Source organism: Nilaparvata lugens, chromosome 3, assembly GCF_014356525.2.
Source record: "Nilaparvata lugens isolate BPH chromosome 3, ASM1435652v1, whole genome shotgun sequence".
Taxonomy (NCBI): domain Eukaryota; kingdom Metazoa; phylum Arthropoda; class Insecta; order Hemiptera; family Delphacidae; genus Nilaparvata; species Nilaparvata lugens.
This window is the reverse complement of record NC_052506.1, coordinates 15,518,582-15,539,055: the sequence shown is the minus strand read 5'-3', so window position 1 is coordinate 15,539,055 and position 20,474 is coordinate 15,518,582. Positions and strand designations below refer to the sequence as shown.

The 20,474-nt window shown below is 34.0% G+C and overlaps 1 protein-coding gene across 2 annotated transcripts; it reads left to right on the top strand.

The window, feature by feature from the left end:
* The first annotated feature begins 9,330 nt into the window (after positions 1 to 9,330).
* Positions 9,331 to 10,952, top strand: LOC120350335. 2 transcript variants are annotated; one of them, XM_039423027.1, is made up of 3 exons: positions 9,331 to 9,798; positions 10,007 to 10,075; positions 10,328 to 10,952. In XM_039423027.1, exons 1-3 carry the CDS (start codon positions 9,369 to 9,371, stop codon positions 10,573 to 10,575), a joined length of 747 nt encoding a protein of 248 aa, XP_039278961.1. In that variant the 5' UTR covers positions 9,331 to 9,368; the 3' UTR covers positions 10,576 to 10,952. The 2 variants fall into 2 exon arrangements, with proteins under 2 accessions (XP_039278961.1, XP_039278962.1); XM_039423028.1 differs by lacking the exon at positions 10,007 to 10,075.
* The last annotated feature ends 9,522 nt before the right edge of the window (positions 10,953 to 20,474 follow it).

Genomic DNA, 20,474 nt, shown 5'->3' with positions numbered 1-20,474 from the left:
TTTAGACATATTAATGCTATTTCCAACACTCATTTGAAAAATGCATTAATATGACGAAATATGTCAAAGTTTTTAAAAAAAGGTAGCTTACTTTATTTTTTTCAATTTTCATATTAACACGAGTAGCCCTCACCAAAATAGTTAACTTTATTTGTAGCATTTTTCTCAGTAGCTAATGAAAACAAATGCATCCACTCTTAACCAGCAATAGTGAGTTAAACTATCTATGTACAAGTGATCGACTCATCCTTTTATTATTGCTGAGTCAATATATTTTCTCAGGGATATCGATATAAAGAGGAATGAACCTTAAAAACAGATAATTTCTGCTAACCTGATAACTTATAGTAAGTTATAACCAAGTTGATAATTCTATGATAACTTATAGTTGACTTGATAAAAATGCAAGAATGATTGTTGATTTGAGCGGTTCTAGTATTTTCTCTACTACAGAAATAATAGCTTTCTAATGAGAGTGCAGTACGTTGATAGCCTAGTTGCTGGGCACACAAGATGACATAAGATGACATGAAGCAGGGCGCTGTAGATGAAGAAGCCTTAGTCGTATCTGGTGTGGTTCTAGCCCAACTAACATTGAATTGTGAATCTATGCAAGTGAAGTGAAAGTTATGAACTACAAAAAAGGACAATCAATTTTATTCAAGATTTGCAACAATTCAGTTTATGCTTTATTTTGATACATGCTTTAAGGTTTACATTGTAATTATGAGATAAATAATATTAAACAATTGATTGTAAACATTAAAGAGCTAGATAAATTTCTGATTAGAGCATTTAACAATAACTTCTTGATTCACGAAATTATTACAATGGCATCACTCCAGATATAATGACTTCACTCCAGTTCAGTAACAGAGAAGAAGAAATCATGTGTACAATTACTTCAGATATATGAAAATGAAATGTAGCAAATTAACAGTTGAAGTACGCTATTTATTAAAAAGTGCTTCTCTATAAAATTAGAGAATTTGTTGAATAAGTGATAATCTACCGCATCTAGATTAATTCTGATTCATTTTAAAATTTTGAGTGATACAATTGTAATAAAATCATATTCTTCTATCAGTCTTTCAAGGAATAATATTGATTTGTGACAGGATTTGCTGATTGCTTCATTCTATGAATAAGGAAAAACATGTTTATAAGAAATCCAATGTGAAACTTTTGTAGAATAAAGTATGATAAAATATTTAGACAATTTTTCAATTTGTATCTAATTGAAAACCCCATATATAAATCTCAATAATGAATGATATTGATTTCTCAAGAAGGTATTCCGACCTTGGTAGTCACTGTCGACAACATCAATTCTCAATATCTAGTTCTTATTTCATCTAGAGCGTACTTATTTTGACCATTTCTTGAGATACTGAAAGAAATGGGAAGTTGAGCGATTCAGTTCCTCCAGTTTTTGTTGCAGACTGATGCACAGTCTGCTGTTCAGATGCTGTGCATCGTTGCACATTAGTTGCGGATTGGTGAGTTAGTGGGTTAACGAGAAGTTAGTTAAAGGTTAGGGGTTAAGCTTCTGATTTTTAATGGCAATAATATGGTGTTATTCAGATTTTTTGAAAAATAAATTAAGAGTTGAATATATGGTACAGTTTCCTCTGGAATTTTTGAAAGAAATAGGAATTTGGGTTGAATCTTGACGTACCTTACCGAAGTTGCCTACCCGGGTGGATTATTGATCAACTAAAATATTAATGAAGTGAATGTCACCCTATAAAACATCTTCTTAAAATACATTGTGACATTCGGCTGTCGACATCAGTGACGGAAAAGATCGAAATACCATCTAAATCTCTAACATTTCAGTAATGCATTAAGAATTGAGCAATTTTACAAACGTCACAGGGTAAGTGATAACAATTATTTCCTCATGTTCATTATCTATAAAAATCAATTACCATATACAATAAATTACTTTTTACAACAATAATAAGTAAATAAAAATATCTAGGTCTGGATCACAAATCTAAACAACATTGAAATTACAAGAGAAAGAGATCAAATTCATGAAAACTAGAATAATTAGTGGTAATTTATAAAACATCAGATCGTCAGAAAGGAAAATGGGAGAATTTTTCACAATCTTTCTGGGCTTCTTTCTGAGCCAAAGAATTATGAACATTATTTGTAGTATATGATTATTCATAGTTATTGAAATGAAATATATTATAAAAAATTGAAATATATTTTCAACAAGCTTCCCTTGTCAAAATTTACCTGCTATAAATGGTTTACAATTTCCTACTTAAATTGAAGAGAAATAGTTTGATTTGTTCTCAGTTGAAACTAGTTCAATCTTAGTCCAGTGTAAGGGTCAGATTCTGAACCTTACTAGAATTGTAAGGTTTAAGAGAAGGAAATTTGAGCCTTGAATTTTAATTCCATGGCAAGTTAACTGATATATATAAATACTTTTAAAAATTCGCGGATGGATGAACATGCTAATATATCAATCGGGTACATCCGATAAGCAATTTCACTACTTACTAGCAAGTAAGTGAAACTGCTTATCGGATGTACCCGGTTGATATAATTATATATATCTGCTGCAAAGAAGGTTTGTGCAGCAGAATTTATGTTGCACAAACGTCGAGCCAAACGATTTTATTCATCAATGGCGAATTCTAAAGAATTATCAAAACAAAATAATAATAATACTTTAGGTTTGGTTTTTGACTTTATGCAGAATATAGACTTACCAAAAGTTCCAGTACAAGAGATGTATTACCTCCTACAATTGACAGTGAACTTTTTTTGTATTTATAATTTGAAAACAAATAATGCTCAGTTTTACCTATATCACGAAGGTCAAGCAAAAAAAGGAGCAAATGATGTTGCTTCTTTTCTTGTGGACTACATTGAAGAAAATGTCCCACATTCAGTTACTGAACTTAATTTATTCTCTGACAATTGCCCAGGGCAAAATAAGAATCATACCTTAATTCGGGTCCTATTAACTTTAACAATAATTGGCCGTTTTAAAAAATTAAAGCATTTCTTTCCTCTCACAGGGCATTCATTTTTGCCTTGTGATAGGAAATTTGGCATTATAAAACGCCCTATCACAAATTGCAGCCGCATATATACAATATATCAGCTGTGTGAATTAATTCTATCTGTGAACAGGAAATCCCAAAATACAATCAAACTTAAAGACACTGAAAATATAATTGATTTTGATAATTGGTGGCCTAATGTATTCAAGAAAAGAGTCGCTTCAACTGAAAGTGTAAATCTCTCATGGAGAGAGCGAGAATATCTAGCTACATCAAAATATCATTACTTTGAATATTCTTCTGACAAAAAGGGTAATATTAAAACTTCAGAATTCATCCATACTGATAATGCTGACAATGATTATGCTTATTACTATTGCAATTTCAATGTCTCTAAAGTTTATCCGAACGAATACAATACAACTTCCTCAAGCACTAGCTTATAATAATTCAGAAATTAACTTATACCTTTGAAAAAAGAAAAAAATTGAAAACCTCAAGAAAGCTTTGAAGTATGTCCCTCATGAACATGAGCCTTTTTATCAAAAAATAATAAATTTTTCAGAGCAGAATAGAATATCAAAAAATGTGAAGTTATCTGCTCTTATATCGCTGTATTTGTGTCAAAATTATGAATAATAAAATGAAATTGAATTTCTTATAGTGAGAGTTGATAATTTTATTGCAGAAAGGTACCTAAGTCCATGAAATACAGGGACAAAAATAATTTTTATACTTAAACTATCTCATAAAATAGGATATTATGGGTACTAACAGACTTGTACAGATGTAGTTGGCATAAAAAAAATCATCAGGTCGAAAAAATTCGGATTGTTCTATCCAGACAGTTTTTTGCAGTTCCTGAAAAATCACTAAAAGTGACTCAGGTCCCTTTCTGAAATAAGCTGTTCATATAAGTTATGTACCCTCTCCCAATAGTATAATATAGATAGAGCTGAGTCATGATTCTGCATTGTTTACTGTATTGTAACTTATTCAAGGTGGGAGCGCTCAGTCTGAGTTTCTCTGTTGTGCTGTAACATGTATCAGTAAATAAAATATCTTTTTAAAAACACATTTTCTAGTTCAATTAACTCATTTGGCACACGAACAGGGACCGGGTGACAAAAAGTTCGTGATCAATTATCATTTAAATTTTCGGTGAATTTCAATTCTTCTCGCCCGATCCATCAGTGAGATGTTTTTGCGAACGCAAAAGTGTTAGTTCATCAGATACCATACATCATGGATAGCAGGACTCAGTACTCAACAACCTGGCGACCAGTGGACGCTCATTACGCAGCCGCTGGGTACCACCATTACTACTTCAACATCGCCCAAATCTGAAGACGTGCCTTGAAGAATTGAAGAACGAACCCAAATTCAATGCCTGAGAACGGGAGCACGCAACCCGCACACTAGCAACAGGTAGTAGAACGTATTTCTAAACCCATCTCCAAAGATGATACGGATTTGATCCCTGATTATAGTGGTGATACAATTGACTTAGTGCAATTTTTGGAAGAAAAAGTGAAAACTTTATATGAATCGTATTGTGCTTCAAACGTTGAAGAAGCAAACTCAGATCACTTACCTCTCCTTTATCATATTAGAAGAAGACTGCATGGTATTGCACAAGCTGTTGTTCTAAATTCTCCAAGTCAACCTGTTTATGAAATAATTTCTGCTCTAAAAGACAATTTTGCTGGTACTGTTCACCAACTTACAACTGAACTACTTCATTTGAAACCAAATCCAAAAGCACACCCTCTCAATTTTGTTAACAATCTCGAAGAGAAACGTACTACTATCATTTCCCAGCACAAGTAAGATGGAGTGAAAGACGAATTTCTCGTATTTGTCAAAGAACAGCTTGATAGGCAGGTTATCAATGTGCTTGTTGATGCGTTACCTTATCAATTAGGAGCCCACTTGCAAACACTGAACGTTTCGAATCTACAAGAAGCTAGGCAAGCTATTATAAGCAAAAGCAGTGCAGTGTTGAAACATCTAGGATTTACAACAGATGTAACTAAGATGCAGAGTAAGAACTACAACGATCATCAAACCTTCAATCACCAACAGCGACAGCAAAACTCGCATAATTCTGATTCTAGGTAATTTAATCAAAGTCAAATGTATTCAAAACCCCGATAATTTAATCAAAATCAAATGCATTCAAAACCTCAGTACAATCAGAGTCAATCGTTCTCGAGACAACAAAATTTCAACTCATTCAGACCTTTCAATCAAAACAGGAATGTACATCAAAATTACATATCTTTTCAAAATAGAACTCCTGGGTTTTACCAGAAACTAGCAGTTCAAAATCAAGATGCTTCTATGAGAACTGTTTCAACTTTCAAAGCCCCACATCAAGTCCATTTGACTGAAGATGGATGCAATGAATTTCAACAATTGAATGATTGTGCAGGATATTGTGAAAATCCTTCTAGGCTCGAAAACTTGGAAGAAAAGCTAGACAAGTTGACTAAATCATTTCAGAATTTTTTAGGGTCAAGCACCAACAAGAAACCCGTTTTCACTCGAATTCAATTTCCTCAGACCTACCACATATTCAATTTGATGGTATGAAAATTCTTATTGACACAGGTAGTAAATTTAATTTTGTAAAACCAAACTATGTACCAAATGATGTATCAGTGATGCCAAGCTATTTTAAGATCAAAACGCCAACTGGTGAATCCGAAGGAAACGGATGTGTGAATATTAACTTAGTTTAAGAAATATTTTTGATGTTGACAGTGTTGAAAAATTTTATGTGTTTGATTTTAGTGATAATTATGAAATTCTAATCGTTCATGAAACTCTAAGTAGAATAGGTGCTAGTATTGATTTCAAGACCAATTGTCTAGAAACCAAGAACTGTGTAATCCCCCTCATGGGCATTAGTAAAATTGAAATACATGAAGGTTGGAATAATTTGAAATTAAAAACAAATTATAGAGATAAGATTGAAACGTTGTGTATTGTAAATGTTAAGGAATTAAAATTGTATAATATTGCTGCAAATGTAAACAAGAACGGAAATTATTTTTCTGAAAATAAGAAAGATGTTGAAATTGAAACTTTATCTATTGAAGAGTGTGAATTGTACTCCAGTGAACAGATCAATCATCCACTCACTGTTGAAGACATTTCTACATTATTGAGAACATACCATATGTCTAATGAAAAAAGGAATTACATTATTAACATCTTACATAAGGGTCATTCTCAAAACAATGCATCTTTTTCTGTCCGGTAATTTTTAATACTTTAAAATCAATGACGGATAATTTTGTTTATTATTTTAAATAAATAAAAATAAGGATGAATGTTGCCAGATATTTGCTGTAAAAATTGAATTAATAATATTAATGTATTAAATATGTAAAGTTAAATTCCTCACCTCCGCGGAATGTCCATGTCTATTACACTGTACATTTTGAATTAATTTAAACAATGATTCTTAATTAAAATGAGATTTATTCAATTTTATCATTCAAATAAGTTATAAATAAATCAAAATACGACATGTCCATTAATTAAAAGTCTTTATCTTATCGTGAAAATTATAAGATTTGATTGACCTGTGAAAAGCACTCACCTCCGTGGACATAACAAAAGTACGATAATTTTGCTTTATGTAATTGGCTACACTGTTCAAACCTGGCGGAAAACAAGAGAAATAGCCATTTTGTTTGTTGGTGTCAACAGTGTTTGGTATTGTTGATTTGCTCATATAAAAATAATTTGCTTCTGACTTTAACAAGATCACCTGTTCTACTCCGTGGACTTATTTCAAAAGGTAAGATTAACTGATTTTTATAAAATTAATTGTAATAACTTATCAATAGTTGGACTTCAGTCTAAGAATCAAATTTCAAATTGATTAACCTCAAAATAGCCATGCTAGATGATTCATTTTAGCAGTTTTACAACTCCGTGGACCTCACCTCCGTGGACAACTGGTGTCCACGGAGTAGAAGCATGTCCACGGAGTTGAGTTTTAGCTTTGTTAATCTGGAATTTATCTGAAACTAATTCTTTATTGATAGTTTTTTTTAGATTTTGGTATAACTGAACTTTAGACCTTCTTTAGAGAAAAAATAATTCTAGCTATTCAATTAGGCCTATCAAATTTCTGCTTCAGCATGCTTCTTCCTGGACTTGAATGTAAATATACACTAATTAAAAGTATAATTTCTGTTTATTCTGTTGCTAAACTATGAGTTCAAATTAGTTTAGTAGGTGAATAACAAAGTTTAGGTATTTAACTATATAACTATAACCTGAGACCCAAGTTATATGGACGTTTTCGACGCACGTTTTTACCAAGAAATAGTCTTTCTATTGTGACATCGAAAACGTTCGTATAATTTCCACAATAGAAAGTCCATTGCCCGGTAAAAACGTGCGTCGACAACGCCCGTCAAAAACGTCCGTATAACTTGGACCTTCGGCAAACTTTCAAATTATGAGTGTTGCATAAAGAAGTAAAATTTATTCTTATTTTAGGTAACAAATGAATCCAATAAAGAAGAGCACTCTCTCGGCGGAACAAAAAATGAATAAGAGAAGGGAACAAAAACGTCTGAGTATGCAAAGAGCTAGGGAAAAAATAAAAAACAATGAATCTTTGAATGAAGCAGCTAAGTTGAAGGAGAGAGAAAGATGGCATGAGAGACGGAAGAGAGGAACAGTTAAAGTTATAGAGGAGTTGAGTGATAGAGAGAAGAGACGGATGAGGAAGCAGTGGAGAGAAAGGTATAAACGGTCTGTTGAAAAAAAGAAACAGCAAAAAAAAGAAATTGGTAATGTAGACACCCCTCCAGCAAGTCCAAGTGATGATCGTGACATTGATTTGGTTCAAAATGATATTCTTCCCAAACCATCAACCAGCCATATTGATTCAGGTAAGAAAGTAGCTAAACGAAACAGAAAAATTTTATCAGGAAAGCTAAGAAAAGCAGAAGAAAAAGTCAAGCTTTTGGAACATCATGCTGACAGGTACCGTAAAAAATATGAAAGGCTGTTGCAAAAAACGCAAATGAAAACTCCATCAGAAGATGACACTCCTAGAAAAACAATGGCACCAATTCTACACAATAAAAATTTAGATGAGAATACAAAAAAAATTGTTCAATAATGAGGTAATTTGCCATCAGATAAAAAAACATTTTTTTTTTCAAACAACAAGAAAAATCCAGGAATTTAAAAAATAAATGGTCGCTGTTGCTTGGTGGGACAGTCATTCAGAAATATAGATGTATGAAACATGTACAGCACCTTACATCTTCACAAAGAATTATATCTAAAAAGATAAAAGAGCACAAGAATATTATTAAGAAAGCTGAGATTGTTAAGAAATCAGTAGTACATTTTTTTGAAGAGGACAGATGCAGCAGATTGTGTCCTGGTAAAAAAGACACAATAACCAAGAAAAAAGAAAAACGACAAAAGCGCTTGCTGAATGACTCAATGAAAAATATGTATAAGCTATTTAGAACTGAGAATAAACTTGGTTTTCCCATAAGCTATTTAACATTTTGTCGTAATAGACCTTTTTGGGTCATTATTCCTCGAGCTTCTTCAAGAGAAACATGCTTATGCAAAATTCATGAGAACTTTTCATTTATAGTCAAAAAATTAAAAACTCTCAAATTGATTGAAGAGAACAGTGCTTCTATTGTTGTAGAAAATTTATGTTGCAAAGGAAAACTGAAAGAAAGTTGTTTAGAAAGAAAATGTTGAGTCTGTAATGGAAAAGAAATTAATATACTGCTATGTGATGATTTGTCAGAACCTGTAAAGTATGAAAAGAGGGTTACTAAAAAAGTACCAATAATAGTGTGAAAGGAAGAAAAGCTTTCTTTAAGAACAGTAAAAGTTGACGTAAACTGTACAAAGCAGGATTTGATTGACATGTTTCAGAATTCACTTCACAAGTTTATGGAGCATGTATCAAATATTTATCACCAATACAGCACAGTAGATGCTATTAAGAAAAATTTGAAACATAATGAAGTCCTTCTTCATATGGACTTCTCAGAAAATTATGTGTGCAAGTATGGTCAAGAAATCCAATCTGTCCACTTTGGAGGATCCAAGCAGCAAGTCACCTTGCATAAATCAGTTATGTATTACCATGACCCATTGAATGGTGACCAAACAAACAAGTCGTTTGTAACTTTGAGTAATAACAATAGACATGACCCAGCAACAATTGTTGCACATTTAGAACCAGTTATTAGTTGTATGAAACAACTAATTCCTTTACTAGACACGGTTCATTTTCTCAGTGATGGTCCTTCTACCCAGTATAGAAATAAATCGATGTTTCACATGTTTGGTTCGACCTTTGCGTCTTTGCTAAATGTACATAAAATGGCTTGGCATTATTCAGAGGCATCACACGGTAAAGGTGCCCCTGATGGCATAGGAGTAGTAAAACGGACGGCCGATGCCATTGTTGCTAAAGGTGAGGATATTCCAGACTTTTCAACCCTTGTGAATAAACTGAAAGAAGCCAACTCCTTGATTGAGATAATCCCTATAAAGGAAGGAAGAATACTGGATTTTGACCAATGCATACCACATGATGTTGTGCCTTTCAAAGGTACAACAAAAATTCATGAAATCACCTGGATCAAGGGAAAAGACAGTATGCAAGCAAGGAGACTAAGCTGTACAATTTGCCAATTTGATGTGACATGCTGCCATTACAAGCTGGGAGAAATTCCTCTTCTACACATGAGACGAAAACGTATCCTTTTTAATCCTATTCAAGAGTTGAATTATCATAATCATCATTATTATTATTATACTAATTATTATTTTAGTTATTGTAATAATAACCAAAATAAAACTTATTATTTTTCTCAAGTCTAGTAAATAATGGGGTTTCTCTTAGATCACTAGGCTAAATTCTCTTAAAATTCTTCACAATTTAATTTTCCTTAATAATACTTCAGCTTCAAATTCACTTGAAATCGCAGAAGGGAATTCAAGCACCAAAGAAGATGATTGGAAGTTGGTAAAACGTATCCTTTTCTCTATGTGCATACATTTGGTTTTAAGGAGCTATTCACACTGATGTACTGTATCGTGTATTAAGCCTCATGTTTTGAAACTTGTCATCATATGTTATTAAATAGACAAATTTTAAAACATGAGGCTAAATACAATGTGTCAATGTGGATATCCCCTGTTTTACATTAGAACTTTATAGAGAAAAATTACCTTATGGAGTTATTTTACATATTAAAATGTTTATGTCCTTAACCAAATTTCAGCACCAATTCGGCATAAATCTATTTACAAAGAAGTATATACCAGTAGCAGTGATGAAGAGGAAGAAGAAAAGACCACATCCAATCCCAGTTTTAAAACTCCTAAAATGAATGACTTTGTTGTTGTAAAATGCTTAGGCAAAAAAAGTACTCAGCACTTTGTTGCTGTAATAGATGAAATTATCAATAATGAGGAATATAGAGTGTTTTTTCTAAAAAAAAACCGGAACTACAAAGTTCAGCTTGCCTGAGGAAGAAAAGAAACAGTTGTTTGATATAAATATTGAGGATATCTGTAACAATACGCGTTAAGGTACGTTTACATGGGAACATGGCACGAGTTTACAAGCTAACAAGCCAGCTTTTTCGGCTACGGTAAAGTATCGATCTGGTGTAGATCGTTATAGATACGGATAGATAGATCTGATAGATCAATAGATACTATACCGTAGCCAAACAAGCTGGCTTGTTAGCTTGTAAACTCGCCCCGTGTAAACGTACCTTCATTGTTTTATTCTGTTCTTATTTTGCCAATTTATTCAATGACAAATAAATGTTACCTACAACATTATTGTTTTAATTATTACAACTTTTGATACCTTTTTCTTTGCAAACATGAAATGAAGGATCTGGGTTAGTTCATATTACTAACATAAGAGAGCACACTGCCAACTTCTGCTGTAGTTTTTTCCAACATAGGTTGGTCAACCTTCTTGAGGTGCGATTTAGTTTATGCGTAATGTAACGTAAACACAGTTCACTCTCAACTTTCATTTGTGTTTGTGTTACCGGTAGTTAGTGTTCAACAATAAATTCTGTTTTTATTTTCGTTTTCCACCATTGCCAAGATGCCTCCAAAAAGTGTTGTTTGGGAGCATTTTGTGAAAGAAAAAGACAGTTTTGCCAAATGTAGACATTGTGGGACTCTGATTAAAACCTCGGGCAACACAACAAATTTAGAAAATCATCTTCAGCACAAACATCAAAAAATTTTCAGCTTGAAGAGACCAAGCAAAGTAGGGACCGAAACTGTACAAGAAAAATTTTTTAAACCATCAACATCAACAGCCAGTTCACCTTCAACATCAACCAGTTCACCATCAACATCATCCAGTTTACCATCAACATCAACCACTTCACCATCATCCAGCAGTACAACCACACTTACTACAGTGAGTCAACCTCTCATAAAATCAGTTTTTAGAAATATTGATTCACACAAAGTGGGGTGAACCCTTAGTGCAAAAATCACAGTATTGTGTATATGATATGTAAAGATTTTGAACCTTTATCCATTGTTGAGCATGAGGGATTTAGGAAAGTAATGAAAACTTCTGCCCCACTGTACAATATGCCCACAAGGAAAACTATTCGATCAGCAATTTTGGAAAAATATGAAGTTGTTTCTAGCTTGTTCAAGGTAGAGTTGGCTGCTGTTGAAAAATACTGCTTCACAACTGACATCTGGACAGATTCACAAAACCGCAGTTTTCTTAGTTTAACTGTCCACTATCTGAATACAGATAAGGCCTGTGTAGTGAAAGGAACCATAGGAATTTTGCAACTTACTGAGAGGTGAAAATCTGACCATATTGCTCAGGGGCTGCAAAATATGTTTGAGGAATGGGGGCTTGAAATTGAAAAAACCCTTGCAGTAGTTACAGACAATGCTGCAAATATCACTAAGGCAGTGGAGACAGTTTTTGGGAAATCAAAACTCATTCCTTGCTTTGCCCATGTATTGAATCTTCTCTGTACCAGAGCAATTAGATGAAAGACAATGAAAATAACTTGACACATTCTCGCATCAGCAAGTGGGTGGATACAACTCCTGATGAGATTAAACGTTTTTTGGGAGGCTGCATGTGGATGAGCTTAGTGCAAAAACCTACAATTGGCGATTATTGGCACAATGATGAATTATATGTAAGTAAAATCCCAGAAATTATCAGTCGCAACAGATTCGAATTGCTCTTAAGTAATTTGCATTTTGCAAACAATGATGACATTCCAACAAGTAGGCTCCAAAAAATACAACCATCAGTTGATATGTTGGTCTTAAAATTTAAGCAATGGCTGATTCCTGAGGAACAATTATGTATTCATGAATCAATGGTGCCATTTCTTGGTCACTTGTCTTTTTGACAGTATATAAAAGGAAAAAGACATAAATATGGAATTAAATTATTCAAGATATGTGCTTCACCTGGCTACACATTGGCTATAAAGATCTATGCTGGCAAGGAAGGAAATAATATAAAAGAATCTGTATCCTCCAAAGTTGTTCTAGAACTCATGGAAGACTATTTGAATACTGGGAGGACACTTTATACCGACAATTGGTACACGTCCCTGGATTTAGCTCATAAAGTGAATGAAAGATTCACTTATTTAGTTGAAACTTTGCGGATGAACAGGAAGGGGAATCCAACACAAGTAGTAAAAAAGAAATCGAAGAGAGGAGAAAGCATTGCAAAGAAGAGCACATCAAATGTAATGGAGATGAAGTGGAAAGACAAAAGGGACATCATAATGCTCAGTACGAGAGGAGGTTCAGCCTTTGAGGAAAAAAATGAAAAACTTAAACCTGGAGTTATCTATGAGTACAATAGTGGTAAGTCGTTCATTGATGTGGCAGATCAACTACAATTTTTTACTAAGACGTTCTAAAAAGTGGTACAGGAAGATTGCTTTTGAATTATTATTGAATGTGAGTGTTGTGAAATCTGGAATTCTTTATTCGAGAGTCACAGGTATCAAACTAAAATTAACAAACTTTCGTGAATGTATAATTCGTTCTTTGTTGTATGAGCCTGTGGTCCAAGCCAGAGATTTTAATACAATCCAAGTTAAACATGAACTGAAAAAATGTTCAAGAAGCAGATGTGTAATGTGCTATGGAAAAATGTCCAAAGAAAAAAGGCGTAAATTTGCCTTTGAACAGTGAACACTCAATGCTCAATTTGCCTGAAACGTTTATGTAATACCTGTTTTTTCAAACCCACACAGCAAAAGGGAAAGTTTCTTACTGAATCCCTTGTGAGTTGTAAAGAATCACATTAGATGTAATTTGTATTTCTTATTTGGAATAATAAATATTTTTTCCAAAATAGACTCAGTACTTATTTATAACAAGACTTGCCAATTCTGCTAAGTGACCCAATTATGGGACACACAAGAAATTGACTCATAATAGCTTAAATATATTTGGAAACAACCCATAAATACTCTAAATAACCTGTATATTGAAGGAAACCTTGATTAAAATGTCAGCAGAATTGACTGGATTTATTTGATTTGATTCAGCAGGATCATACAGTTACGTGTGACCCTATTTTGGGACACATGGCAGTCAACCTGTTAATGATTATGTTAAATAATTACATTGATTATTGTATTGTTGCGTGAATGCATTTTTATACATTTTTTGACTCAAGCAGTTGATCTTAACCCTTAACTAGGTATCATGGGTCTGGGAGACCCAAGGGAATTTTTGCTTTGTTGTAGTGGCAACCTGATTTCTCCCACATCACTCTACTCCGCAGTACCTTCAAGTTAGTGTATCCTGAGAAGGCGTGATTAACTGTTTATGTGATTCTACTCTTCAAAGTTTATTTATTCAGTCAGTCAAAGTCGCGTGTGGGTCTCAAAGACCCAACATCACCAGTTACGTTGTTTCTCTTCACTATTGGAATTCAACAGAATGGTGTCTTCTTCACGAGGAATATCAACAAATGATCCAGATTTCTCTGATACTGTTAGAGACATACTAGGGAAGTGACAGTGACTCTGACTTATTTGATGACAGCGATAATGACCTGGATTTTCAACTCAATGAAAATCACACAGATTCAGAAATGAGTGAAAGTGACAATGGTGATGATGCAGTTTTGAATGAAGATGTGGAGCAGCAAGAAGACATTCCCAATCAACCTGAAGAACAAACTACTACCAATTATTGGTATGGCCGAGGAAGAAGCAAATTCAAATGGTCAAAGAAGGAACCACAGCGCACTACAAGAACTCCAATTGAGAACATTATTCCAAGAATGCATATTCCAGGAGTTATTGGACCAGCTAGAGCTTTTGGTAATAGTTGCTCAGAACTTCAATCCCGGGAATGCCTAGTGACTGATGATATGCTCAATGCGATTGTTATTCACACAAATGAGAAGCTAGAAGAGACTAGGGTGAAGTACAAAACTCCAGAGAGAATTGAGCTTCAAGACACAGATATTATAGAAATGAGAGCTCTAATAGGAATACCGATTTATTCTGGTGTCTTTAAATCAAGCCATGAAGATTTGGAGTCTCTTTATGCCACTGATGGAACAGGACGAGATGTATTTCGAGCAACAATGTCCCTGAAGCGCCTCCTAACTCTCTTGTCTTCTTTGAGATTGGACTGCAAGCAAGACAGAGGAGCATGACTTGGCAATGACAAGGGAGCTGCAATTTCCTGGCTATTCAGTAGGCTTGTGGAAAACTCACAGATGAATTATTCACCTCATGAATATACATGTGTGGATGAGATGCTAATACCATTCCGTGGGCGCTGTTGATTCAAGATTTATTTGCCCAGTAAACCGGCAAAATATGGCCTCAAAGTTATGGTTTTGGCTGATGCCAAGACCCATTATTTCATCAATGGATATGTATACACTGGGAAAGATTCTGATGGCACTGGACTTACTGATGAAGAGAGAAAACTTCTAGTTCCAACACAAGCAGTTTTATGTTTGACAAAACCAATTGAGAACTCCAGAAGAAATGTGACAGGGGATAATTGGTTTTCCTCTGTAGAAGTAGTTAGAGGATTGAAAAAAAGAAACCTGACATATGTGGGTACTCTTAGAAAGAATAAAGCAGAGGTTCCATTGGAGTTTCTACCCAATAAGACTAGATCAATTGCATCCTCTGTGTATGGCTTCACCAATGACTTGACTCTAGTCTCCTTTGTTCCCAAAAAAGCAAATCTGTGGTTCTCATATCTTCCATGCATCACACTGCCGAGACAGATGAAAATACTAAGAAACCAGAAATCATCTTATTTTATAATTCTACAAAAGGTGGAGTTGACTCACTAGATTAGAACTTCTCTTAAAAATTCAAAAAATGTATGTTTCCAAACTAAAACATTTTATTCCCCATATCGATCATAAATAAAAAGGAACATTTTGTGTAAATTTGATAACATGTATATTTTGGCATTAATCGCAAAAAAACGTATATTAGAACAAAGCCAATGATATACTGAATGTATTAAAGAAAATTCAAATGGAAAATTCGAAACCGTTTATGATCTGGAAAGAAAACTGAGTTTAGCACTTCAACAGTCCATAACTCTCTTATTAGACCACTTAAAAATTTCAGTTGCCACTTTTTCTCACTCTTATATAAATGATCCTAACAATTATATTGAAAAAGATTATCCAATTTAAATAAAAATAAAAAGGTGAACCGAACAGCCGTAAAAAATTAAATTTGTGCAATTGAAGAACTTTGGTTGTTAAAAAGTTTGAAGGAGAATACCTTTTAATGAAGCTTTAACTACTGTTGGGTAGCCTGTCTTTTGTAACATCGGTATCATTTTGACTTGTATCCAAGTTCAAATATATTTGAAGCAGATACTATTTTAAATAGAGCTTTATCAATTTTATTGTCGAAAAAAGTGAGAAAATTGGAAAATCATAATTCAACTATTGTCAAGCGCTTGAAGTTGTTTTTTGTAGTGTTTTAAATCTATCAATAACTTTGATTACTGTATGTTCATCAATCTCGGACACCGTACAGATTTCAACACCTATTCAGACTTTATGAAATTGTAATGAATCGAATCAATTATCAACTTTGTCTTTATCATTGTGATTTCTGAGTTCAATAAAATTTAATTGACTGGAGATAATTTTTTATAAAATATGGAAATAGAAGCTTCATCTCCTGCCAGTGTCGAGTTGGTATCTCAAATTTCTTCAGCTTCAATGAACAAATACAAAATTATTGGGAAAATAAGTCATGGGTATGGTGAAGTTCTAAAAGTTACTTTGAGGAAAAACAGAGATAACCCCAATTTCGCATTCAAAAGAGCTCGCCATGACACTTTCAGAGAAATGAACTCTATTGATTTACTTGACATAAAAGCTCTGTAACTGCTTTTCGGCAACTGCAAGGCTGTTCGGTATTATTTTTTAATATAATTGTTCATTCCGAACTCACCTCAGTTCTAGTTCAGACGTCGTAGAGTCAACATAGATTTTAGTAAGCAGTCGTAGTAGGCTTATACAGTAGTCAATAATGTAATAGTGAAAAAGTGGAACAAAAATAAGAGCTTCATCTCCTGCCAGTATCGAGTTGGTATCTCAAATTTCTTCAGCTTCATTTTTTTCACTCTAAACAAAATTTCACTCTACAACCAAAATCTACCCAGACAACTTCGAGAACTGCTAGGGGGGATTCTCAAGGAAAATGTACCTCAAAGTGTTGAAGTTAGTGAAAAAAGAAAACGATGGCTCTGTAGGTACACAGACGTGGACCTCACTTTGAAACTTGTTATTTGAGTTTCCCGGTAATTTTCTAGACTTACAAACCCGATATCCACATCGGTGGACCTCCTAGTTCACATTTCTGCCGCTTGGAACGTTCTGCTTCACTCCATTTACTGAGTTGTTGACGATTAGTCAAACATCTGTTCGTAATGGCCGACTGCTTCTGACTTAGTACAGGTAATTATTTTTCTATTACAATTATTGATGATCTATAATGTTGCTATATTTTTTTATGTTGAATAATGTGTTGTAGAATACATCTCACATTTTATTTGTAGAGAATAATTGAAATTGAATTGCCCAGCAGTGCTCAAATCGAGGTCCTCAACTGTGGACCTTAGGTCTGACCAAATCATGAATGTAATATAGGTTATGTTTTTGTTTTAGGAACGCTATTGAAATGGAGGCCCTGAATGACGATGCTATTGCTCGACTTTTGGAGGACAGTTATGCAGATTTATCAGATGGAGAATTTGGTGACTTCGAGATTGACTTGGATGATGAATTTGAGCCAGATCTGGCTGATGAGGAAGTGGAAATTTCTTCATTTGCAGCTCCCAGCCAATCTACTGAGGAGGGTCCTGTTCCTACTACTTCTGGTGAACCTGAGAATTGTCCTCAACCCCCAGAAATACAAGAGAAAAAATGGAAAAATAGGAGGTATGCTATTCATATAATTTATTTTTAAAATAAAAAATCTCCAGTAGGCTATATAGTTTTTATTCTTGTTTGAACTGTTGGTTACTTTCTGATGTATTGTACTATCTAATGTATGATTGTAAATTGCACTTTGACAGCACTTTAGATGGATAAATATATCAATTTTCCACTTTACAAGTACAATTTACATTTATACATTAGAAAAAATTGTATTTTCATTATATTCTGTAACAGAACTTTTGTTTCTGTTACAGAATGGAGCAAAGAGATTTGCAGACTGGTGAGACCTTGCTAGCAGATTACGAGTATGAAAAGGGACCACTGGAAGCGTTTCTTGAGTATCTTCCAATAGAGTTTTGGCGAAATGTTGCTAAAAACTCATGCCTCTATTCAGTGCAAAAGAGAGGAGATAGATCAGTGAGGACAACCACGGAGGAGCAAGTTCATCTAGCTGGTATCCATCTAGTTATGAGCTGCCTGTGATACCCTCAGATCAGAATGTATTGGCAAAAAGATTTTAATGCCCCTGTAATTAGTGAATGTATGAGTAGAGATAGATTTTTTGTAAGAAATTATCTCCATTTTGTGGATAATGAAGGTCCACATGATGCTAATGACCGGTTATGGAAGGTTAAACCCATATTGGAGGCAGTAAAATCCAAGTTGGACACTTTGCCTTGGTTTGCTCATCTGTCTTTGGATGAGCAGATGATCCCATTTTTGGGCAAATGCACGATGAGGCAGTATGTCCCTTCAAAGCCCAACACCTTGGGCTTGAAAAGTTTTGTGCTAGCTTCACCAGATGGCCTAGTTTTAGATTTTAAAATTTACAGTGGTAAGGGGACAGTTTGTGAAGAGGACTTGAAAATGTATGGTTTAGGAGCAAGCATTGTCAAGCACCTCACAACAAGTCTACCAGCAAACTATAGTCATTGTGTTTATACAGATAGGTTTTTCACTAGTATAAAATCAGTAGATTATTTATTGGATAAGCAGATTTTTCAAACTGGCACAGTAATGAAAAACAGGGTTGGACCAGTAATAAAAAAAAATGAAAGAGGATAAGAAGCTAAAGCGAGGGGAATTTGATGAAAAAGTTAGGGATGATGACAATATTTGTTGTGTAAAATGGATGGACAACAAGTGTCCTATTGTTGTCATCTTTTTGTGGGAGTGGAGAGGGAGTAAGCTGTAAAAGGTGGTGCAAAGCTGAGAAGAAAAAAAATCAATGTTGCTCAGCCTTTGTGCGATGATGTGTCGAGAAAAGAGTTGGATAATCTTGCACCAATAAGAGAACTGTTTGAGATACTAGTTCAACAATTTCAAGTGTTATAAAGACCAAGTGAATATTGTACTGTAGATGAGCAGTTTGTGAAGTTCAGGGGGAAATGCCGTTTCAGAATGTACAAACCAAGTAAACCCGGGAAATATGGGATTAAAGTGTTTGCTTTGGTCTGTGCAAAAAGTATGTATGCAGTGAACTTGGAAGTTTATGTAGGGAAACAGCCAGAGGGACTGGCTGTCACCTTCAGCAGAGGAAGTTACTTTGAGAATGAGTGAGCCGATTTCAAGAACTAATCGAAATATTACAATAGACACTAGAGCCAAAAAGTTATTGGAAAGGAACTTGACAGTGGGTGGTACAATTCGTTCTAATAGAATTGGCATTCCAAAAGAGATGCGACCAAAAAAATATCAATTGCATTCTTCTATTCTCGCCCACCATGGAAAGAAAACACTTGTTTCTTATTGCACAAAAAAAGAACAACGCCGTTCTGGTTCTGTCAACTATGCACTATGATCAGAAAATTGATGAAGATACAGAAGACTTAGAAAAAACAAGAGTTACATTCTACATCCACACAAAAGTTGGAGTTGATGTTTAGGACCAGATGTATGCAAAATATGATGTAGCTAGAAATACAAAACGATGGCCTATGGTTCTATTCTTCAATCTTATAAATATAAGTGCAATCAATCCTCATTGAATCTATACATTCAACCATCAACCAATGCCAAGACGAGAATTTTTGAACAAATTGGCATGGGAACTGACTCAAACCCAAATACGTTTAGAAACTCCCAACCTTTCAACTAATATGAGGAACAGGATGATGAAGCTTCTGGGTTTGGAAGAGCCAGGAATACAACCTCTGCCAATAGACAATAAGGTCGGACGCTGCAGCTTATGTGAAAGGCAACATGACCGTTCGACAAGAAAAACCATGTACCTAGTAAATGTGGCAAAAAAATGTGCCAAGAACATTCTTCAATTGTGTGCATAACTTGTGCTGATGAGTGAATTCCTTGAAATTATTGAACATGAACAGTGAAATATTGAAAATTGAGCATAGTTCAACAGTTTTTATGACTATATAAGTGAATGCCCCTCGACCTCACTTTCCGGTTTCCGATATCGGTTTGATGGAATCAAATAATTATTATGAAGTATTGTCAAGCTCCAGTCTAGGATAATTTATTCTATCTCAATTAATTTCAATTATAATTTTTATCAAGGCAGTTCGGTACATTTTTTTATTATTTAAATTGGATAATCTTTTCTATATATAATTGTTGAGCTCATTATAAGAGTGAGAAAAAGTGGCAACTGAAATTTTTAAGTGGTCTAATAAGCTAGTTATGGGTTGAAGTGCTAAATTTCCAGATTCCGTTTTCTTTCCAGATCATAACCGGTTTCGACCATATTATTAGAACTTCTCTTAAAAATTCAAAAAATGTATGTTTCCAAACTAAAACATTTTATTCCCCATATCGATCATAAATAAAAAGGAACATTTTGTGTAAATTCGATAACATGTATATTTTGGCATTAATCGCGAAAAAACGTATATTAGAACAAAGCCAATGATATACTGAATGTATTAAAGAAAATTCAAATGGAAAATTCGAAACCGTTTATGATCTGGAAAGAAAACTGAGTTTAG